Genomic DNA, 25000 nt, shown 5'->3' on the forward strand with positions numbered 1-25000 from the left:
CCTCAACATTGTACTTAAGCACAGTACTTGAGTTAATTCTTAGAGACACAGAGAGAGAGAGAGAGAGAGAGAGAGGGGGGGGGGGAGCGAGGGAGCGGAGAGGAAGAGATGGTGCTAGGCGGACCCTACTAGATAGACGCTGCTATTTATTCGTACACAGATTTACACTTAGTTGCGCATGGGTGTCAAGCACCCAAAATAGCAGATCTACAGTACAAGGTCACAGTGCGTCGCACTGCGACGGAATATAACCGCTATAGAATATAGGAGGCTGTGGCATTGTTGAGGACGGAAGAGCTTTGGACGTACGTTCGCAATTTCTCATGAATGGGCTTTTATTCAGTAAAATATCTCCTCTTTGCCTCCTCTCCACTCCCCTCCCCTCCCCTCCCCTCCCCTCTCCTCTCCTCCCCTCCTCAGGTCTCGTAGGGAGGCAGAGCTCAGTGACCTGCAGCGCTGTGTGGAGGAGGAGACCAGGAGACACGAGGCTCAGCTGTCTGAGCTGCGGGTCAAACACTGTGCTGCCATAGACAACCTGCAGGAGCAACTGGACAACAGCAAGAGAGGTGAGAGATACACACTCACACGCACGCACGCACGCACGCATGCACGCACGCACGCACGCACGCACGCACGCACGCACGCACACATGTTCTTAGTTACTTTACACCACTGGTTCCCAAAGACTGGGTCGGACCCATTTGTGGGTCGCAGACACATTTGTATAGGTCCCTTAATTTTGGGTTCCAACATTTTGTTTTTTATTATATTAATTTCAAAACATTTTCAAAAAATGTTCCCCAAAAAGCTAAGATATTCAAAAATCAATGATTTTCCTGGGTAATTTCATCAATGAATAAAAGAAAATTCTATAGCCGATATACAAGCTCACAATGTGGCGCGAAGCGTCGCGTTGTGAGCTTGTAGATCTGCTGTTTTCACTAGCTATGGTCCCCAGGCAAACATCTAATTTCTCTTTTGGGTCTTTGAGCTGAAAGGTTTGGGAACGGCTGCTTTACACCACTGATGTTGTGTTCCAGGCGCGTCAGTCTCTGGAGAAGGCCAAGGGCGTGCTGGAGGAGGAGAGGCTGAGCCTGGCGTCGGAGCTGAAGACGTTGCAGGGGGGCCGCGTGGAGAGCGAGAGGGGCCGCAAGAGGGCCGAGGGCCAGCTGCAGGAGCTCACCGCCCGCCTGGCACAGGCCGACCGCGACAGGGAGGAGAGAGAGGAACGAGTGCACAAACTACAGGTTAGTGTGTCAGCCTGGTGGAAGAAGTACTCACATGTTTTACTTAAAGGACAACTTCACCACTTTTCAACCTATCTTCATATTATTGGTCCTCACTTATGTTCGTGTGCTACTCGGTCTGTGTCTCTTAGGAGAGCTGTGGGCAGTTCAGAAACCTGTCTACCAGTGACATCATTGTTAGGCAGATTTGTTTTAGTAGAAAAAATTGTGCTATTTTATCATGCACATTAGTTCCTTTAAGTAGAAGTATCAGTACTGTAATGTAAAAATACTCTGTAATGTATTTATTTGAGTAAAAGTACAAAAGTATCCTTAAGCATAAAGTACTCATTATGCAGAATGTCTCATTTCACAAGTTTTCAAATGTATAAAATAGCCAGCCTAGGTTTCCGACCTCTCCAAACCTGGAGATCAGTCGGTTCCAATTACAAAACTGTTTATTTGGGATTTCTATAGGTAAAGACTGAAAAAGGAACAACAGCCGTGGTAAAATGTTCATTTATATGGTCTCTATTCAATCATACCAAATATTAACGGCATCCATCTATCCAAATCTGTTTGTATTTCCTTTGTGATTGAGACATAATTTACCATCATATCGTAAATTATGTCTCAATCACAAAGGAAATACTGGAATCTGGTCAACATGTATAATATTAATATATATATGTTGACCAGATGCCTTGGTACAGTATATTAACCCCAAAATATTTAATCTTCATGGCTTTTTAAACTAAATCCTGTCATTCTATTGTGAGGACAGTATGACAATCTGACATAAAATACACAGAATGTTTCTTGAGCTCGACTGGTCTCGCCCCTCCCTAAAACTGTGAAAATGTGTTTTATGACTTAAAAGTATTAAAAAGCGGGGCGCCTGCTGGCCTAGTGGTCAAGGCGCATACCACATATTAGGCTATGATGCCTGCTGGCGTCGCCGGTTCGATTCCCGAACCGGACGACCTTTGCCACATGTCATTCCCATCTCTCTCCCCATTTCTCTCAGTCTACTATCCTATCAAATAAAGGCATAAAAAGCCCCAAAACAAATCTTTAAAAAAAATTAAAAAAAGTATTAAAAAGCGCTTCTGACAAAACCAGCTTACTCCTGGGGTTAGCTGTTTTCTACTCGACAGCATAGATATTCAAAGATTTGCACACATTTTCAAGATCTTTCAGAAATAGCATATTTACAAGCCACACGAGCTTGTATATCTGCTATTTTTGAATAGCCACGGATGCTTTCCTGGTTTTAATGGGTGAAGCACCTCTCATCAGGTGGACGCCTGTCAATGCAGTGGAATGATATTTAACCTACGTATATGTTTCGTCACACGATGTACAGTACGTTAAATATAGCAGATCTACAAGCTTGTCACGTTGTGACTCGCGAGCTGTCAGATCTGCTATTTTTGATAGTTTTTATTAACATTTTAAAACATTTTTGAAAAGTTTCCTTGTGAATGTCTCTCTCTCTCTCTCTCTCTCTCTCTCTCTCTCTCTCTCCAGTGTGAGATAGAGTCTCTGTCCAGCTCTCTGTCATCGCTGGACTCTAAATCTCTACGTCTAGCTAAAGAGGCCAGCAGCCTGGAGAGTCAGCTCCATGACGCACAGGTAGCACACACACGCACGCACGCACGCACGCACGCACGCACGCACGCATGCACACGCACGCGCGCGTGCACACGCACACACACGCGCACGCACGCACGCACGCACGCACGCGCGCGTGCACACACACACACACACACACACACACACACACACACACACAAATATAGTGGAATGTAAAAACAGTGGAATGTAAAAACCAAAAAGTAAACTAATTCAAAGATTATCTTTTTTAATGTGAATCGTGAACCTTGAATCGTGATTCGAATTGTATCGTGAGTTGAGTGAATCGTGGCATGCCTAATATATATATAAAAAGAAATTCCATAAATTAGAAAACAAATTTTTAATCGATCTACAAGCTCACAAATCATTGCATCGCAACGCGTTGTGATAATTGTCTGTGATCATGTCTGTTGATTACGTTTTGTGTCAACGTATCGCTATTGTTCTGCTTGTAGATCTTCTATTTTCACTAGCTTGGGTCCTGGGGAGACGTCACATTTCTCTTTTGGGTCTCAAGCTAAAACGTTTGGGAACCAGTAGAACCAGTGGGATGAACCTTCTTTTTTTACCAACATGTGTCTCACCTCCTCTTCTCCTGTGCGCCTCCCACAGGAGCTCCTGCAGGAGGAGACGCGTCAGAAGCTGGCCCTGGGCTCCAGGGTCCGGAGCCTGGAGGAGGAGAGGAACGGACTGATGGAGAGAGTGGAGGAGGAGGAGGAGAGAGCCAAGGAACTCAACAGACAGATACAGACTCACACGCAGCAGGTGGGTGGGTGGACCGTGATGCACATCCATCCGTGTTTTTAACTCAGTCGGTGCCGTATGTAAAGTGGGACCTCTTATATTGCCGTTTCGCCAACTAAGGGTTAAAAAAATAGTGTGCACGCTGGTGCACACATTCGTGCACAGATCATGCACTATGCATGTGCATGCTTTTCACAGCTTTCAAACAAAAAAATCCGCTTGGAAATCCGTTCAGGCATTCAGGAGAAAGGAGCCCTTAGGTTTTCTTCAAATGTAAACAAACATGGCTGCCATGTTTGAAAGATGGGGTTGGTATGGGGGTTAAACATGCAATTTCGCGATCGCGATCATGCCTAATACATTGTTGGAGGTCCAAAACATTATTTTTTTTAATTATTATTTTAAAAAAGACGTCCAGAAGACGTCTGGCAGGGAAGGCCATAGTTAAAAAGACGTTTTTATTATAGAAACGGTTTTTTTGGCAGGGTATGAGTTAAAGGGATATTTCACTTTCAAACATACAGTTACGATTCAAAGTTGAGTTGCATCCCTATTTTCCTGTTATCAAAAACAAACAGATGCATACATAAAATAAACAGGTACACATCTATGGACTGTAGGTGATCGGGTAGGGTTTTTGTGAGGCTGAAGAGGCTTTCCAGCATAAAAAGTATGATTGTATAGTATGGTAGTATTGTATAATATAGTTTCAAATTTGTATGTTTTTCATAAGGGTAAAGCCCTGCATCATCATACAACACTGTCGCACAAAACTAGTGAAAATAGATGATCTACAAGTGTGCTTGTAGATCAGCTGTTTTCACTAGTTTAAATCATTTTTAAAATGATAAACACAAAATGAATGTTTTGGACATATAAATGCTTCAGCGTTAGTTTATGCAGGACACAAGAGTCTTGCCCCGTCAGTCAGCTCTTTTCCCATTCCTCATTCACATATCTGCTGGTCATTACGTCACACATTACGTCATACTACAATCAAAGCTCTCATTCAGTAGGGAAGGCTCCTTTAAATACGGCTCGCTTTCTCTACCTATGCTTGGTTATCCGAAGCCTCGGATACACGCTGCTAGCTGCCTCCTCCACCCCAGCCTTTACCTTTGATCAGTCTGGCTAAGCTCGAATACTCCTGATCATGTCTGTTGATTAAGTTGTGTGTCAATGTATTGCTTTTGTTCTGCTATTCTGTCCCTATGGGGGACTTGCTTAGCATTCCCTGATTTTGCTTAGCAAGCATGCACAAAATTCAGGGAACATCTCCGAACACGGAGCCCTTTAACACCAAGATTAACTGTATTCCATTTATGCAATAAATGGTTAAATCTACTTTGACGTGAGTGTTCCAGACTCAACCAAGGTTTCCACTGGACAACAACGATAATTCTTCCCCGTGTGCGTCCCTTTGCAGCTGGCGGAGTTGCGCAAGCAGTCTGAGGAGGTGAACGTGGCGGTGGAGGCGGGCGAGGAGGCGCGGAGGAAGCTGCAGCGGGAGCTGGACGGGGCGGTGCAGCGGGAGCGCCAGCGGGAGGAGGAGAAGGAGCGGGTGGAGCGGCAGAGGGAGCGCCTCCGCGAGGAGATAGAGGACATGACGCTGGCCCTGCAGCGGGAGAGGCAGAACTGCAGCTCCCTGGAGAAGAGGCAGAAGAAGTTTGACCAGGTGAGATAGATAGATAGATAGATAGATAGATAGATAGATAGATAGATACCTTTATTGTCCCAAGGGGGAAAATCTGTCGCCCGGAGGCAGCACAGCAGTATAAGGACATTTACAAAGTTACAGAGAAGTATGAAAAGAAAAAAAAATGAACAGTGTAGAGTAAAGAGCAAGGTACACCAAAGAAAGGGAATGAAGAATATATACATAACGTGTCAAAAACAGTCAATGCTCATAAGTGAAACAGCCAGGAAGGTCTCAAAAAAGGCCCCACCCATTGGTTCTCAGAACTCTAGTTTAGTTCTACATCAAGAGCAGGACCTGAAAAAAAGGTTCCCCAGAACCTTGTCTGAAACCAAGCCGTACGCTATGGAAACAAAACTAGATAAAAAAAAAAAAAAAAAAAAAAAGAACACACACCCAATGTGAAGTGAGCGGTGGTCATGCTTGCATAACGTCCTCAGATTAGGATTTGAGTCTAGGATGTACAGGCTATGCTACACACACAGGCTATGCTACACACACATGTCACGGATCGGCAGCAGTACAAATGAATGTCAATACACCTATAATGTCATCAATAGTAATTTACTATGACCTCATCAATATGACATCTTAGTACTGGCGTCATAGTCTGATCCGAACTACTGGACTACGGTTATGGGTATATAAGATTGCTTGTCGACGACATAAAGGAAATCCCCTCCTGTTAAAATCTAGATGTCCCCCAAAAAAGTGTCGATTTTCACAAACATGGGAGCCACAGGAGAGCTGGATTTCAGCAGCACTACTCGGGTTTGCACCGAGAACCGCCTGCGCTGGGATCTGAGCCCCGAACAGATCCGGCAGATGTCTGATGAGCTCATCACCAACACCAAGAAGGTTTACGATGCCGTGGGTTCCCTGGACCTGGACAGAGTGACCTTCAACAACACCCTGAAGGCCCTGGCTGACATGGATGCTGAGTACGCTGTCCAGGAGAACATGTTGGTCTTTCCCAGGCATGTGTCTCCCAGTGAGGAGGTGAGGGCTGCCAGCAGAGAGGCATGGGAGAAGTTGTATGAGTTTAACAAGGTCATGAGCAGGAGAGAGGACGTCTACAAGAGGATTCTTGCTCTGGGATTGAAGGTAGATGAAGACAGTCTTAGCATGGAGGATAAGAGATACATGGAGAGATTGCTTGGGGAAAGTATCAGAGAGATTAATATTAAGTATTTAAAATATCGTAGGCATAACACAAGGGCTAAGGTGCAACAAGCATGTAAGAAACAAGCCAATGTTAAAGACATTGATTACAAATTAAGAAATCTATATATCGATTTAAAACAAAAATCCTGTGCTGACTCTGTCCTGAAGACAAGCATGGTAAAGTCTCCCAAGAATGTCTCCATCTTTCTGGACGAGCTGGCCCATAAGCTGAAGCCACTTGGAGACAAAGAGAGTACAAACTTCCTCAAACTAAAGGAGGATGAGTGTCAGAAGAGAGGTCTGCCATTCTATGGAGAGCTGTGTATGAAGGACCTGGATGACTACAAGGCCCAGGTGTTGAAGAACCAGTATGGAGTGGATCACGACCAGTTGAAGGAGTATTTTCCCTTGGAGGTTGTGACCCAGGGTCTGCTGGACATCTGCCAGGATCTGCTGGGTCTGTCCTTCAGCCTGGTGCACGGCGCCCCCGTGTGGCATCCAGATGTCACTCTGTACTGCGTCACCGACCGCTCCTCTGGACAGACAGTCGGACAGTTCTACCTTGACCTGTTTACCAGGGAGAGAAAGGACATGGGAAATTCTGTTGGATATTGTTACCTGCTGCAGCCCGGCTGTCTGCTGTCTGATGGGAGCAGACAGATGGCTGTCGCTGCCATAGTGACCAAGTTCAGCAAACCCAAAGAAAACAAAAAAATGCCCAACACCCCCTGCCTGCTGAAACACCAAGATGTAATAACGTTCTTCCATGAGTTTGGTCACGCCATGCACTTCCTCTGTGCTCAGGTTGACTACGCTGTGTTCAGTTCCTTCAATGTGGAGGAGGACTTTGTGGAGGCTCCGTCCCAGATGCTGGAGAACTGGGTTTGGGAGAAGGAACCACTACAGAGAATCTCTAAACACTACAAGATGGGAGCTCCCATTCCTGACGAACTGCTGGACAAACTCGTCAATTCTCGCCTCGCCAACATCGGTATCGACTGCCTGAAACAGATAGTCAGAGCTAAATTTGACCTTGCTGTTCACACCCAGACTCACACCCTGGGCCTGGCTTATGAATGCATGAGGCTCTATAAGGACTATAAGGACATTCTGGGAGCCCCTATTAAAGCTATCTGTGACCATGTGAAACGTGTCTCCGATGGCACGTTGTATCGCTACCTGTATGGTGAGGTGTTGTCCATGGACATGTTCTATAGCCGTTTCAAACAGGAAGGAATCGTGAACCCTAAGGTGGGTCTGGAGTACAGGAACTGCATCCTGAAGCCTGGTGCCTCCAAGGACGCTGAGGAGATTCTTAAGAACTTCTTGGGTCGTGAACCCAATCAGGAAGCGTTCCTCCTGAGCAAAGGAATAACTGTTAAAAAACAGAAGAGAAAAGGGAAAAAGAAAAGTCAGCAGGTTTCTAGTGTGCTAGGGGAGGGGTCGTTTTTTATTGAGGGGTGTTACTGGAGGAAAATAGGGGAGGGTCATGCTATTTCAATTTCAGTCCTAGGGAGGGTCTGCTGATTTCACTTTGAATTCAAGGGAGGGTCATGCAATTTTTCAAAAGCAAACAATGGCTCCAGAGGTACAGGCACTTATGCAACCATTGTCAACAGCCTTCTGCTTCATTTAACTCATTTGCTGCCATTTAACAAAACCTTCGTACTCTCATAGGCCAAACTGTATCCATAGACTTCCATGTAATTCATAGTGCACGGATCATGCACACCCATGCCTAGATAATGCACCACGTGTGTCCACATTGCTCACAGCTTTCAAACAAAAAAATCCGAATGGAAATCCGTTCAGGCATTCATGAGATAGCAGCCATTATGTTTTCCTAAAATGTAAACAAAGATGGCTGCCATGTTTGAAAGATGGGGTTGCTATGGGGGTTAAACATGCAATTTCGCGATCGCTATCATGCCTACTAAATGTTTTTTTATTTTTTTTATTCTCGGGTTCCTCGGGTTTGGCAGCAATTGAGCTAATGACAAACCCTGGGTGCCATCCCTGGAAATGCCCCACAGTCACTGCAGTTAGTGTGAATGAACTGAAGTGGCTGTGTTTATACTACAATGTATTTTCCTAAAACAATGGAGAGCTGTGTAAGGCAGCAACAATGGTTGTCAGAACTGTATCCCCCCTCCCTAAAGTAAAAAGTGAAAAGGTGCTAAAAAGAATTAACGACCGCTCGTTGAAAATGCGCATTTGACCCAGATTTGACGACAGCACAAAATGAATGGCAGCAGTTACAAGCCTTCTTGGTGTTGTGCACATGTGTCAACTGTTTAATCTGTAACCTAGATGTCAAATAACCTGTTCTCAACCTGTGAGAACTTCTCACCTTTTATGTGATGTCCACGTTGACTTTTACACTAGCAGCACTATAGGCTACTCACTGTGTGTTACTTTAGTTTGGAGGGTGTGTTAGTTTATATTTGGAAATGTGTTTTTGGGATGAAGTGCAGCTGGGATCTCAATGCATTATATTAGCCTAACCATAAAAAGAAATCCTAATTATTTACAGTAAAAAAAGAAAGAAAGAAAAAAAATCTCTGTTCTGTTCTCGCCACTGGTTAGGAAGTTTTACAAAACACAGGATAAGATGTTAATTTCCTTTGTGCAGGCACATGCGTGTGAGAGTGTGTGTGTGTGTGTGTGTGTGTGTCATCTTGGTGGTGAATGATGGATGCAAGGGAGGGGGGGGGGGCTGGGGTTAGTTTTTAATCTAGGACGCATCATCAGTAGTGTTCCTCCAGGTCTTAGGGTGTTTCGGCCATTATACACTATACACCCTCTCCGGAGGCGGCCAGCTCAGGGTCATGAGTCCCGAACCTGCGTCATTTCCAATTAATCATGAGAGTATCGTTCATCTTATGGATGGCAGACTTCTCATGGGACTGTGCAAGGCAGGGGCGTCCTTTTCCCTGAGTCAAGCCTATAGGCTGACCGCATACCTCCTGGCTCCAGTTTAGGCATTTAGCAGAAGCTCAATGCCCAAACTGGAAGCTCCCAATCCAAGCGACCCACAACAAGCAAAGCAATACAATACGCAATACAACCATCAAAGTGATTAAGCATGAGGATAGCGTTATGCCATCTCCTCATGGGACTTAATCAACATCAATACCCAAACTGGAAGCTCCAAATCCAAAGCGATCCACAACAAAGCAATACAATAAGCAATAAGCAATACAACAATCAAAGTGATTAAGCATGCATGAGAATCGCGTTATGCCAGCTCCTCATGAGACTTAATCAACATCAATACCCAAACTGGAAGCTCCAAATCCAAAGCGACCCACAACAAGCAAAGCAATACAATAAGCAATAAGCAATACAACAATCAAAGCGATTAAGCATGCATGAGAATCGCGTTATGCCAGCTCCTCATGAGACTTAATCAACATCAATACATCAACTGCATAGAGATATCAATCCAGAACAAAGAACAAATCGTATATACCTATACGAACGCTATCTAGCTTGGTTTCTTTGGGGCCCAGCAGGGGTCCTTCCTCCTCATAAAAAGCCACTGGCTGCTTCTTTCGGCTGCCTCCGATGCAGCTTTGATGGCTGACCGCTGGCTTTGGCCTCTAATTCCCAGGTCTGCAAAGAGCCTGGTTGTAGATCTTGCCACAAACCCTCTGCATCCCACCTCCACTGGGCGGACTTCAGCGTTCCAGCCGCGCTGTTGTGCCTCAGCCGCGAGCTCTGCATAGCGTAGGTGTTTCCGCTTGTAAGCCTCATCCACTGAGTCCTCCCAGGGTACTGTGAGCTCAATGATGTACACCTTTTTTAGAGAAGGGGACCAGAGCACCAAGTCAGGTCTCAGGGTGGTTGTAGCGATCTCTGGAGGAAACACAAGTTGTCGGCCAATATCAGCCAGCATCTTCCAGTCGCGAGCCAAACGTAGTTGGCCTCGCTCAGATGGTGTCAAGCCACTCCTGGTTACCTTTGCCCCCTCACGAATATAATAATATAGGTTTTACAGGCATAATTTTACTGTGGTAAATGCCATGTTGTAGGGGAGGGTCAATCTTTTTTATTTTAATGCTTGGGGAGGGTCACTGATTTTTTCCCCAATTGAGAGGGAGGGTCATGGCATTTTATAAAAGGGCTTATACATTTTCTCCAGTAACACCCCTCAATAAAAAACGACCCCTCCCTAGAGAGCAAAGGAATAACGGAAAACAGAAATCGAAGGGATCCCCAGGTGAAGAAAGATGCAGGGCTGACATTAAATAGATTCTCAGCATTAGCAGGAACAGGCGAGGTTGATGAAGAATGGGAAAACTGAAATAAATACTTCATAGAAACGTGAACATCTTTTGGGGTAGTCTCGTAGGATTCACCTCGAAACATGGGCTGCAGATTGTTGTAGTGTTGTTTTTTTGGTATCTGTAATGAGCTCCGAGTTACTGAATGCCCCTTCACCTCTTAGGGCAAACCCCGACGCCGTCCGGAACCCTCAATGGGGTTGCTAAGTCCAAAAAGTTACCAGATCTTTTTTAATAAAACACTATCACTAACACTACACTATACCTTTAAGTTAACACAAACAGGTGTCATAACCTTTCTCATTTGTAAAAACCTACTATTACTGTATATACATATAGACTTCTCTGAATAAAGGCTGAGCTATCTATGAGACCCTCTTTAACTGTTGAATATTATTACTTTCTACAGCAACTATTTATTTTAGAGACCAGGATATGCACCTTACTTTAGAAATGTAGACCATAGGTCTGGATGAAGAATGCAAACCACAAAGACAATGTAAAGTGTGAGTCTGATACCTTTGTAGCTCTCACCAGGGGCTCGGGAGCGACGCCGCTTGACTTATTAGTACAAACCGTCCAGAGTGAACATCAGTTCATCCGGTTAGGGTTTTTGGAGACTTTATTTCTGTCAAGCTCGCCAACTCAGCACGCGCTGAGTTGGCTTCTGAGAAGGTGAAAGACTTTTAACCTAAGAAAATACTCTTGTTGATTCTTACCAAAAGTCTCACTCAGTCCCACAGCCAGGAGATGTTTCGAGTGCCCTGGAGGTATTTAATACCTCTCTCCCATGTGCGGCCTTCCTTCCCCTTAGGGAAGGGGAAAAAGTCAAACCTTAAAAAGTTGTAAACTCTTAAAAAATGACTTCAGACAGACACCAGATAAAAGTGAATAATAAAAAGCTTTAGTGATAAAAAACAGTTACAAAATATAAAACCACCAATACAGTAATTGGCAATGAAAATAATAAAGAGAAGTACAATATAAGTACTTGACTAAAAACAGAGAATCTAACAAGTCAAAATCTCTCTAAGTAGTAGAACAAGAAGTCCAAAAATTGCACTAAGTACAAAAAGGTAGGCTAAACAGTGTCAGAGAATACTAACAGTCTAGCAGGAACAAATAATAGTAACTTCCTTCCAGCCCCCGAAGGGGCCGGGGATAGCTGCAACACTCTAACAGGAGACACGAAGCAGCCTCCTTTATACAGAGGTCCGTCGCGTCACAGTGGCGTGATTTACACACAGAACATATTTTAGCACACACACGTTTGCACGCTCTCACGCAGTTCTCATGCACTAACACGCACATCTTTGCAAAATCAGACAGTCAAGGTCGTTTCGATGTCCAGTCCCAGGCAGGGGCTACTCGGCATCCTGCTTTCCCAAGGGAAATATATCTCATGTTGACAGATAAGAGATAACAGCTCGTTAGCGTGGCCAGCTGCGTTGAGGAGTCACCCAAGGCTATCTTGTCGAGCTGGATGCACGAACACAGAGCAGCTGTGTGTCTTTCTCTCTCTATTCAGTACATACAGTGCATAGGGTTTCAAAGGACAGGGGGCCATATTCTTGGGGTCACAGGCGGGACCCCTAACAGTATCTATTCTGAATGTTTTGAAGGTTTGCACAGGGCTCTACATCCGGTATTGTCCCAGCTCAGATTCAGATTCTGAGAGGTTCAGACAGGTTCAAAACAGGTTGCTGGTAGTCATAACTAGTAAGACACCTGAGGGTGGAATGCGAACTCAGGGTGACATGCAACCTCGCCCTAAAGGGCGAGGTCGCGCCAATTCTTGACCATCTGGCCAACCACAGCGTTTCTCTGACGATTCTAGTTGTTGTCATTCTGGGGGGAGTTTGTTCATGTTTTTGTGAGGGTATCAACCCTAGGAGATACGGGGAGAACATGCAAACTCCACACAGAAAGGCCCTATCGCTCACACCCTAGGTTGGGTTGGCGATAGGGCCTTTCTGTGTGGAGTTTGCCTAAACATGGAGATGTGGTACAGAAGGACTCATATATGGGCATAAAAAGTATGTCATGTGACATCACTTCCTGTACAGACGTTCAGACAGACAGCCATTGACTCCGACCTAACAATGGCTACTGTCTATGACGGTAGTTCCATATGACATCTCCATGTTTAGGCCAAACAGATTCGCTCCATTTCTCCATGTATAGGTCCGAATGCCCAACGTTGAGCTTGACTCAGTCCATTGAGTTGGCCTAACAATGGCTACTGTCTATGACGGTAGTCCCATATGACATGATGGAATGGACTTTCTCCATATATAGTAGGGATGCGAATCTCGACCACTGAGGCGATACGATACGCACCTCGATACACTGCCAGCGATACGATATAATTGCGATACATTGAAATCCTGCCGATACGATACATCACGATCCACCCCTGTTCCCGATACGATGCGATACGTTTCACGATTCACCACGATTCAAGCCCAAATCCCAAAATGTACAAAACATAGGGACAAAAAATTTATGAAATTTAAATTCAAGGCAATTTATTGTTTCACTGTAGTACTAGGCTCTGTCTAACAACCCAACATATAGTATTCTGGGAGAACACAAAGCTGCTGGCTATTGTTGAATTGTTTGATAACTAATCATATAGAAGGCCTATCTATGTCATTATTAGTAGGCCTATATGTCTTCAACTGGGGGTCAGGGACCCCAATCCAGGGTTATTACAGGGGGCCTGCCAAATATTTGTGTGATACAGTAGGCTATAATGCCTAGCCTACAGCGAGGGTCCCTGCTTGATCTCTGTCTGAGCTAAGGGGTCCTTGACCTGAAAAACAATAAAGTCCCTTCCTGGTTTGTATTATTATATTATATTATATTATATTATATTATATTATATTATATTGAATCCAGGATTATGCAATTGTTATAGCCAAAATGTTTTAAAACAGACCTACAAGCTCACAGCGCGTCGCATCCACGACGCATTGTGAGCTTGTAGGTCTGCTATTTTAGGTGCGACACCCTTGTACTGCGATGTATAAATTAGGCTTCTTTCCCAGAGCAGAACTAGCAGCAGAGAAAGTGAGAGAGTTGCTTGCATCAACAGGAAAGTTGTAGAACAGAGACAAATACTTTGTTTTAAACGCAAGCAGTAGTCCTACAACACCCAGCAACATTGTTGTTGTGTGTGTGCAGTTAATATAGCGCAGAAGATGATCTCAATCAATTGTCCGTCAGAGATTCGCTAAGAAAGGGCTGTTAATTACACATCACTCGATCAGCCTGTGCTACTCTGTGACAACAATCTGCGCAGCTGACTTGGATGTTATAAAGCTAAGTACTTTACTACTAATCTTGCATCTTTTTAACCCGTGGGGCTGCTAGTTCGTCTGTGTTGATTCACTCGCATTTCGCTGCACTGTCTGTCTCCCTGGTTGCCTGCATGCAGAGTGCAGATGTTGTCCGTCTGTCCGAGTCGCAGCTCGCGTTAAAGACTGGCTTTTGGGGAGGGGGCTGAACGGGCCACGGCTGATGATGGTGCATTCATGGCGCCTCGGAAACACAGGATAGAATGAAATACTATTATGGAAGAACCGATACAACCGCGGAATTTACCGATCCAGACACTCACGGTACGATCCATCACGATTTCGGCCGTCTATTGTACCGGTACACACTGAATGAACCGATTCACTCGTGTCGCGGACGTTTGTATCGCGATTACGATCCGTACCGGTATATCTTCGCATCCCTAATATATAGTGTTCTCCACATCTCCATGTTTAGGCCAAACAAATTTCGCTCCATTTCTTAACACAGACGCTATATATAAAAAGTCATGTGACATCACTTCCTGTACAGACAGTCAGACAGACAGCCATTGACTCCGGCCTAACAATGGCTACTTTCTATGACGGTAGTCCCATATGACATGATGGACTGGACTATCTCCATATATAGTGTTATCCACATTTCGTGTAGCCGCCCTGTACAGGAAGTGATGTCACAACTCGCTGACATCACACTGACATCACAGAGGATACGGAAGGAAAGAAGGAAGGTCACTCAGAGGATACGGAAGGAAGGAAGGTCACTCAAGCGACACGGTTCTTCAGAGTATATGCGACCTTCGGTCGCAATTAATGACAAATTTTACCCTCCTAATACGTGAGCATGCCGTGTTTTTTCGATAACTTTTTTCATTTATTTTTTATAATTATTTGGGAAAATGGAAAAAATGAAATACAAAAATATAATTATTAAAAATAAATGAAAAAAGTTATCGGAAAAAACACGGCCTGCTCACATATGAGAGGGTAATATGGGTGTTTTTAATGAATCTATCATGGTTAAAATGAAGTTTGAAGTTACAATGGGTGTGTGTGGGGAGAGGCCCAGGGCCTGGAGGGCCTGGTAACATTTACATCAAATATCGAAATATTCAATCAAGCAAATTAAAAACTGTTCAGGGTGTTCATAAAAGCCTGATTAGATGATAAAATTACCAAAAGTTTTTTTGAAAGTGAAATATCCCTTTAAGCACAACTATCAATCAATAGAGTGCCAAACAAAATTGTCCATAAAAGTCAATGCCAGTCAGTGCTACAAGTATCTCACCACCATGTCAAACACAAGCAAAATATTCAATACGACTAACACAACCTAATAGCCAAAAATAGTAGATCTACAAGCTCACAGAGATTATAGCAAAGAGCAAAGAGCTTTGGTGTAGAGGGGAAAAAGAGCAGACGAAGTACAGAGTGAAAGGTCAAGTTTATTAAGTATTGACGGTTCAAGTGATTAAATATCTGAAAACACAAATTGACATGAATCCAAAATACACTGATGATTGTGCTGTCAAAAAATGGAACTATATGGTATCTCTGAAAAGGTTGTGTGCTTTCATCTCTTTCTCAACTAAGGGGTCCTTGGCCTGAAAACGTTGAAGACCCCTGTCTTAGTGTTTTGCCAATTGTTTGGAGGTCCACTTTCAAACACCTGGCGGCCCACGGGTTGAGAACCAAATAGTACGCAACCACTGTTAGCACTGTTAGAAGTACCTTTGAGCAAGGCATGTAAATAAAGCCCAACGTTGTGCCTGTTGTTGTTGTGCCCGTCAGTGTCTGGCGGAGGAGAAGGCTGTGAGCGCCCGTCTGGCAGAGGAGAGGGACCGGGCCGAGGCCGACAGCCGAGAGAAGGAGACACGCTCCCTGGCCCTGGCCCGAGCACTGCAGGTACACACACACACACACACACACACACACACACACACACACACACACACACACACACACACACACACACACACATGCACTGTTGATTCTACTGATGCAGTAAAAAGTGTTAGTCACTTGTTCCCCTCCTGCCAGTTGCAGAATAATTTTCATTCCATTAAAGTCAGTGGGTATTTAACAGACTTCACACTGTTATTACATTAGATATATATTAGATATATAAACGTTTATTTTTAGATTTCTTTTTTTTGTTGGGGGGGGGGGGGGCTTCTATGCCTTCATTGATAGAGATAGACAGTAGGCTGACAGGAAATGGGGGAGAGAGATGGGGAGTGACAGTTGGGATCGGGACTCGAACCCGCGACACGCTGTCAGGCTACACTGAGCCTCAGTGCCTGGAGCGCTGCCAGGCCTTAGTCTTCTTTCAATCATCATGATATGAGTTTAGGTTCATTATTTATTTTCCCATATATCTTTTACAATTATTTATAAAGAAGGTATGCTTATATTCTGGTGTGTGTGTGTGTGTGTGTGTGTGTGTGTGTGTGTGTGTGTGTGTGTGTGTGTGTGTGTGTGTGTGTGTGTGTGTGCGTGTGTGCGTGTGTGTGTGTGTGTGTCTTTGCGTGTGCGTGTGTGTGTGTGTCTTTGCGTGTGCGTGTGTGCATGTGTGCAGGAAGCTCAGGATCAGAGAGAAGAGTTGGAGAGAGCCAACAAGCAGCTGCGTCTGGAGATGGAACAGCTTGTCAACCAAAAAGACGATGTTGGCAAGAATGTAAGTAGCGGTTCCTACATCTGGCTTTGTCTGTATGTACGTATGTATGTACGTATGTATGTATGTATGTACGTATGTATGTACGTATGTACGTACGTACGTACGTACGTACGTACGTATGTATGTCTGTCCCGGTTGTTTAACCCATTTAGACTGGAAACGCATTATTACGCATTATTTTGTGCTTTAACTATTGAAAAATGTTTCTTGGTCAGTGGTGCTCAAACTTTTTCATGTCACGGACCCCCAAAATGATATGTATTTGGCCAAAATATTTAGTTCCAGGGACCCCCACAGAAGCAAAATTTAAGTTACAAATGTTTGCTTAAAAATACATATTTTACATAAGATTTGCACATATTTTCACGACTTTTCAAAAATAGCTCGCAGCAGGAGCTTGTATATCTGCTATTTTTCAATAGCTAAAGCATCAAATAAGCATTTGACCATATTTTGCCTGTTGCGGTGTGTTCAGGTGCATGAGTTGGAGAGGGCCCGGCGGGCTCTGGAGACGGAGGCCCAGACGCTGCGTGTCCAGACCCAGGAGCTGGAGGAGGAGCTGGGGGAGGCGGAGAACTCCCGCCTGCGTCTGGAGGTCACCCTGCAGGCTCTCAGAGCCCAGTTTGAGAGGGAGATCAGCACCAAGGAGGAGAAGGGAGAGGAGAAGAGGAGAGCTCTCAGCAAACAGGTACTGTGTCATATCGTTTAGTATGGCAGTGGTTCTCAACCCTTTTCAGGCAGCGACCCCCCAAAATAATCATATTTTAACTGGGGACCCCTCCCACCCTGACATGCACTAAGAGTTGAGGAATTAGATTTTGTCTAACACGGTTCTATCGTTGTGAGCATGTAGATCGTCTATTTTCACAATTTTTTTTTTTTTTAAGAATATCTTTATTCATGTCAAAGTCAAACAATAGTTTCATATCATTACAGTATAATCAAGACATTTCTTTTTTCTTTTTTTCTCCCCAACCCAACCCTCCCCCCATTGTCGTCATTGTCCTATCCGTCCACGGAATAGTTAAGGTGAATAGAAAAATAAAAATATAAATAAAGATAAAAAGAAAAGAAAAGTCAACATACATAAATCTAAAGTATAAGTACACTAAAAAAATAAAAACATTCACAATAAAGTCAGTGGGTTGAACTATTCGATACACACACATCCTCATCACCAAGTATTAGACAGGTACTGTGTTGGCGGAATATTTACAGATCCTGTCCCTACAAAATTTATATTCCTTATATTTGACCAAACATATACTGAGCTAACCCTATTTTCACAATTTCTGCCCCTAATATTTGACAGTTTGGCCAATGTTTAATTTGTCATTTTAGAGGTATTAAAAAGTCCTTAAATTGTGACTTTAGAAATGTGCAGATACCCTCTATACACACTTACTCTTTATGTTGGTTTGTTTACTGTTGAGTGAGAAAACAATGTTCCACACTAGGTTAATCATCTGGGGAACCCCCCCAAAATAATTTGGGGACCCCCTGGGGGTCCCGGCCCACAGGTTGACAACCACTGATTTAGTATAGGGCTGGGAAATAGATACTGTGTGACAGCATATTCCCATGCAGTTACTCGTGACGTTGTTGCGTGTCTTTTGAAACTGTATCTGTGGTCGTACATAATGTATGTCTTTTGAAACTGTATATGTGGACGACGACGTATATGGACGACGACGTATATATTATATATATACTGTATGTGTCTTTTGAAACTATATCTGTGGTCATATAGCGTTGTTTGTTGTTTTCAGGAAAGGGACAAAAATAACCTGTGTTCAATCTAGTGTGGTTATTATTTAGTCATAAGCTCTTGTTAATACTACAGAAATAGAAAAAATGATTGTCTATTTTTTGTACAGTGAACATGGTGGTGTAATGTTGTCTTGTACAGTGAACATGGTGGTGTAATGTTGTCTTGTAGAGTGAACATGGTGGTGTAATGTCGTCTTGTGTCCAGGTGAGGGAGCTGGAGGTGCAGCTGGAGGAGGAGAGGAGCCAGCGCTCCCAGGCTCTCTCCGTGAAGAAGCAGTTGGAGGCGGAGCTCCAGGAGGCGGAGTCCCAGGTGGAGGCAGCCAACCGCGGCAGAGAGGAGGGCCTCAAGCAGCTCCGCAGACTGCAGGTAGGGGACATGGCAACATCTTCCTTTTTGCTAGCCCAAGGTAAATAGGAGGTAAAGACATCCACGCCCCTTTCGCTATCTCGCAATTCCAACCGGCAGATTCGTCGCACCATGGGTGCCAAACTGCAACCGGAAGTTCGGAGGAACACTGGAGCAGCCTCCCAGCAGCTCATGAAGTTCATGAACAAACACTATTTATGAAAAAGTGAGACCCTTATAACTCAGCTCAGGAAAATAAAAGAAGGCATGTCACACATTCTTTTCTGCTGTGTGGATTTTCGATGTGTGCATTGTGTCATTTTATAGCAGTATCTAAAGAGCAAAAAGTATGTTTCTAAACGAGCCAAGTATCGCGAGACTATCCACCGTTTCCTGTCTGGGAACCAAATCTTGCAATACTGCGGAGACAGAAACGATTATTATTTACTGTTATATTATTATTTCATTATGTACTGTGCACATCGAAAAGCAAGTGATTGTAAAAATACCTTTGATATGTCTTCTTTTATATTCCTGAACAGATTATATGACAAAGGTCTCAGTCCTTCATAAATAGTTTTTGTTCCAGGTTTGTTCATGAGCTGATCAAGCAGGCTCCATTCACTGACGCGACCGCGGTTTTCCCAACGACCCTGAGCGCAACGGTGGGGGCGCGGGAGTGTGGGAAGCCTATTGCATATCGTCCCCACCGTTGCGCTCAGGGTCATTGGGAAAACTGCGGTCGCTTCACTGACATGTATTTTATCGCACTTCCAGTGCGAGTTCTGGCACCCATGGTGAGCTTCATAGCCAGACATGGCGCATGCCCGGTGGTCACGTGATTCCATTCCTTCTTTATCTTCCTTGTGCTAGCCTAAGATGGCTCAGGGCAGGAGACAGGTTTAAACAACTTAACATGGGATTGACTTTCAAAATAGTCAATGCAAATCAGAGTTCTGGTGGTCCTTGAGGTCAAAAGGTTTGAGAAGCACTGTGCTTCACTAGAATTAGAATAACCGGTTAGTAAGGAAGGGGCCCAATTTCCTCCCAATATGGCTGCGTTGCATAGAACCAACCTATATAGGTTATGTGCATGCATAAAGCAGGAGTCTTCAACGTTTTCAGGCCAAGGACCCCTTAGTTGAGAGAGAGATGAAGCAGGGACCCCCACAACCTGTTCATAGATTCCATATAGTTTCATCTTTTGACTAGCCTGGTTCAGACCCTGAATCGCTAGCCACACCCCTTAAAAGAGTCTGGTGTTGCTCTCACTGAAGAGGTTTTCCTCGTTTGGAAATCCGTACGGCAAATCAGCGTTGTGAATCAGCGTCTTGTGATCAGCGTGGGTGGGGTTTTCCCAGAACTCATATGCAATTCGCCGCTGCCGACGGGACTGCACACATCGCGTCGCGGTAAAATGCGGTAAAATGGTATCGTATCGATCTCGCTATGAAAAATCAGTAGCAGACATGTTATGTTGTGTTTGATTACTAATTCGTTGTGCTCCTATTCCTGCTGTTTCTTTGGTTAGCAAGTTGCACTAGCAAGCAACAGGCTAGCCACTAGCCAACCACACATAACAACACTACGTCATTTGCTTTGCTACTGTGGTGAACCAATTGCAGAAGACTGCCTCTTTGGCAACGCCCATCCCAGAAACAGCTCTGGAGGGAAGCACTTTCAGACTGAATAATGGAGTGAAACGAAATGTCAATTCAGGCTGAGTGTCAGGCTATCTTTTGAGAGCACAATCATCTGTGTATTTTGGAATCATGTCAATTTGTGTTTTCAGATATTTAACCACTTGAACCATCAATACTTAATAAACTTTACCTTTCACTCTGTACTTAGTCTGCTCTTTTTCCCCTCTACACCAAAGTGCTTTGCCAAAAATAACCGATCTACAAGCTCACAAATTGTGAGCTTGGAGGTCTGCTATTTTCAGTATTTTCACCGAAAGGCCCTTTATTTCAGCCCCTGCCTCTCTAACATTTTCTGCACGTCCCTGCTGAGGACCCCGTGTTGAAGACCCCTGTATTATGTGGCCATAAATAAGGTTAACATGTGTTGTTGCCATCAGGCCCAGATGAAGGAGATGCTGCGGGAGCTGGATGAGACCAAGCTGGCCAGAGAGGAGGTCCTGGCACAGTCTAAAGACAACGAGAAACGCCTGCAGACGCTGGAGGCTGAACTCATACAACTCACTGAGGTGTGTGTGCGCGCGCGCACGCGCGTGTGTGTGTGTGTGTGTGTGCGTGTGCGTGCGTGCGTGCGTGCGTGCGTGTCAGAGGTTCCACTAAGACTTTAAACTGCCAGACACAATGTCCGGAATGATTCCAGTTTACTGGACATCTGATAAAAATAACGGCCTCATCAATTTGTTTATGCATGAACATTGACAAGCAGGTGTTACAGCATAATATTTTGGGTTTACATAAGGAGTAATATCAGAATTTCATATAACAGCTTCATCTTAGAAAAGTATCTTAATTAGCTTAATAAAGCTTTTTAGTTCAGATGGTGATGTATTACAGAATGGAACAGTGTTTATTCCATCATGTGATTGACGTTGTGGCTTCACCTGCACGTGACGTCGTGACGCGACCTCGCAGAGAGAGAGAGAGTTCTTGTGGAACAGAGGATTTCAAATAAGTCTGATTAGTGGTGATAATAAAACTGCTGTGTTTTATTTTGCGAGGATTTCAGAGAGATTTGTATTTTCCTTTTTATTTAAAATAACTGTCCAAACCGGCAATTACCGGCCTAATTGCAATCTGTGTGCGTGTGTGTGCGTGTGCGTGTGCGTGTGTGCGTGTGCGTGTGCGTGTGCGCGTGCGTGCGTGCGTGCGTGCGTGCGTGTGCGTGCGTGTGTGTGCGTGCGTGTAGGAGCTGTCAGTGTCAGAGAGGCAGAGAAGACAAGCCCAGCAGGAGAGAGATGAGATTTCGGAAGAAATGATGAACAGCACTTCTGGAAAGTTAGTATCAGTGTTCAATTTAACCAAAATGCCAATGTAGTGTTTATATTATACACCTACCACACTGTGTATACTGAGTACCAATGTAGGCTACTGTGTCCAAACATACCGTTATGCACCAGAGTGTAACGATACATTTGAACAACGATACGATACGTATCACAATACATGGTTGACGATACGATACATGAACAATATTGGTTCATTCATGTCGATACGATACGATTTGATTCAATGATTTAAAATCGATATAGTAAATGTGTGAAACGTGTCAATAGCAGGTTTTTAAAGGGAACAATCTATTATTATGGATATAAATAAGTAAACACTGTGATTCTTTAGCAAATACATGGACATTATTACAACACATACTGTATGGACAAGCCTGCACCTTGACATGAACACAGAGATTACACATATTTATTGATAGAGCAGTAGCTATATGGGATGGAAAAGTAATTAGATGGGGACTCGGGAGTTAAGATTTCAGAATCTCAACAAAAGACACTGGTGTCTACTGTCTACACATATTGACCAGAAAGAGAGAAGAGAAAGTGGTACAGTCAGCTGGGGCATTAAGGCCACTGTGGCCTCAGGTCATGCTATTGGTTTGAGGGGCACAAGGCCAAACTGAGGGGCAACGGCGGCCATGGCCTTCGTGGCCTCCATGAATTCCTGCCCTGATTGTACTGCTACTATCTCCTCTCATATGGAGTTTTAGTTTTTCTACCAAAAAAAACGGTTTACGTATATACTACGTAATACGTATATATATTACAATTTAGGCATTTCGCAGACGCTCTTATTCAGAGCGACTTACAACAAGCCAGGTAAAACTCATACACTGTACATCAAATACGGAGAGAAACAGTGTGGTGCCTCAGTAAACTAGGATCACAGCTACTAAACAATATGCTATCAATATAATGATCTGTACATTACTGAGAATATGCATTGTGGTTGTATTGTGTGTGTGTGTGTGTGTGTGTGTGTGTGTGTGTGTGTGTGTGTGTGTGTGTGTGTGTGTGTGTGTGTGTGTGTGTGTGTGTGTGTGTGCATGCCAGGTCTGCTCTGTGTGAGGAGAAGAGGAGATTGGAGGCCAGGGTTGCCCAGCTTGAGGAGGAGTTGGAAGAGGAGCAGAGCAACTCTGAGCTGTCAGCGGAGAGACAGAGAAAGACTGCACTGCAGGTATGTACTCTATACACCAGGGGTGTATAGAGTACAACGTTGTCAGGCCAAGGACCCCTTAGTTGAGAGAGAGAGATGAAAGCAGGGACCCCCACAACCTGTTCATAGATTCAATATAGTTTCATCGTTTGACAGCACAATCATCAGTGTATTTTTGGAATCATGTCAATTTGTGTTTTCAGATATTTAACCACTTGAACCATCAATATGGCCAATAAGCTTGACCTTTCGCTCTGTACTTATTCTGCTCTTTTTCCCCTCTACACCAAAGCTCTTCTGCGAGGCGTTGTGAGCTTGTAGATCGGCTATTTTTGGCTAAAGTTCTCCGAATATGGACGCCAGGGTTCAAGTGGTTAATATCAAAAAGGAGACAAAAAAAAAGCTTCTATCACACACAGATTTGTAGGACCCCCTGTAGTAACTCTGAGGACCCCCTAGGGGTTCCGGACCCCCTGTAGAGGACCCTCTGGTTTAACGTTTGGAAGCAAACTGACCGCTACCGTGTCCCCTGCAGGTGGAGACCATGACGGTGCAGTTGCAGGGGGAGAGGACGCTGTGTCAGAAGGCGGAGGCGTCCCGGGAGCAGCTGGAGAGGCAGAACAAGGAGCTGAAGGTTCGCCTGGGAGAGCTGGAGGGAGCCATCCGGGGCAAACACAAGCTCAGTGTCGCCGCCCTGGAGACCAAGATAGACTCCATGGAGGAGCAGCTGGAGCAGGAGAGACAGTGAGGAGACACACACACACACTAGGGCATTCACTAAATATTTGAATATTCGAATATCAAAGTCATTATTCGACGTTGTTCACCGAAGTCGAATATTCGCTTATTTTAAAAATTGTATTGTTTTCTCTTTAAAAAATATATAGTTTATAAAGCTTGGCGAGATAGGAAGTCATAAGAATGAGTTGTCAATGCCCCTGGTGGATGAATTTGTTAATGCTCTATACCAGGGGTTCTCAAACCTTTTTAGGCTGTGACCCCCAAAATAAACATATTTGAACTGGGGGCTCCCACCCTGACAAGCACTTGGAATTGTAGGTATTACATTTAATGTGACTCGGTTCCACAGATAAATATTGTGAAAATAGCAGATCTACATGCTCACAACGCCTCGCAACATGTAGAGCTGCTATTTTCACAATGTTTGCCTCTTGCTGACTTAATATTTGACAGTTTGACCAGTCCTGTCGAATATTCGACTATTCGAATACTTTTTAAAAAATCACTATTCGTGAATGCCCTAACACACACAGACATACCTGTGTCTTATGACTGTGGTTCTCAACCTTTTCAGGCAGAGACCCCCAAAATAATCATATTTTAACTGACGAGCACTAAGAGTTGAGGCATTACATTTTGTAAAACACTTTTCTATTGTGAAAATAGCAGATCTACGCGTTGTGAGCATGTAGATCTGTCTGCTATTTTCACAATTTCTGCTTCTAATATTTGACAATTTGGCCAATGTTTGTCATTTTAGATGTATTAAAAAGTCCTTAAATTGTCACTTTAGAAATGTGCAAATACGTTCTATACACTTTAAACCTTACCTTGTTTTGTTTACTGTTGAGTGAGAAAACAATGTTGCACATTAACTCATTCCCCGTCTTTTAAAATACCTTCGAACTCCCATTTGCCATTCGTCTCCATAGACTTCCATGTAATTCACAGTGCACGGATCATGCACACGCATGCCTAGATCTGAATGGAAATCCGTTCAGGCATTCATGAACTAGCAGCCATTATGTTTTCCTAAAATGTAAACAAAGATGGCTGCCATGTTTGAAAGATGGGGTTGCTATGGGGGTTAAACATGCAATTTCGCGATTGCTATCATGCCTACTACATTTTTATTTTATTTTTTTTCAAAAACGGGAAATTCTCGGGACTATCGGGCCTGGCGGGGAGGGACATTAGCTTATTCTCGGGAGTCGGGACTATCGGGCCTAGCAGGGAATGAGTTAAGTTAA

General features: G+C 44.1%; 2 protein-coding genes across 2 annotated transcripts in view; both read left to right on the forward strand.

Moving 5' to 3' along the window:
* myh14 (myosin, heavy chain 14, non-muscle) overlaps window positions 1-25000 on the forward strand; it is a gene marked incomplete at both ends in the record, with an annotated part of 100746 nt that overhangs the window by 72322 nt on the left and 3424 nt on the right. The window contains 13 exons of the mRNA XM_080748357.1: window positions 421-565; window positions 1041-1247; window positions 2757-2861; window positions 3477-3629; window positions 5035-5283; window positions 15866-15979; window positions 16653-16751; window positions 17227-17439; window positions 18727-18888; window positions 20948-21076; window positions 21754-21842; window positions 22907-23030; window positions 23545-23753. Of these exons, the coding sequence (XP_080604483.1) occupies window positions 421-565; window positions 1041-1247; window positions 2757-2861; window positions 3477-3629; window positions 5035-5283; window positions 15866-15979; window positions 16653-16751; window positions 17227-17439; window positions 18727-18888; window positions 20948-21076; window positions 21754-21842; window positions 22907-23030; window positions 23545-23753 (1998 nt within the window). The remainder of the gene's footprint in view (window positions 1-420; window positions 566-1040; window positions 1248-2756; window positions 2862-3476; window positions 3630-5034; window positions 5284-15865; window positions 15980-16652; window positions 16752-17226; window positions 17440-18726; window positions 18889-20947; window positions 21077-21753; window positions 21843-22906; window positions 23031-23544; window positions 23754-25000) is intronic.
* Window positions 6034-11603, forward strand: LOC308308282 (thimet oligopeptidase-like; the record flags this gene model as incomplete). Its single annotated transcript, XM_080753664.1, has 3 exons — window positions 6034-6528; window positions 6637-7879; window positions 11569-11603. 3 exons carry the CDS (start codon window positions 6034-6036, stop codon window positions 11601-11603), a joined length of 1773 nt encoding a protein of 590 aa, XP_080609790.1.

The sequence above is a fragment of the Nannobrachium achirus genome (genome assembly GCF_963921795.1).
Source record: "Nannobrachium achirus genome assembly, chromosome: 2".
In the NCBI taxonomy this organism is placed as follows: domain Eukaryota; kingdom Metazoa; phylum Chordata; class Actinopteri; order Myctophiformes; family Myctophidae; genus Nannobrachium; species Nannobrachium achirus.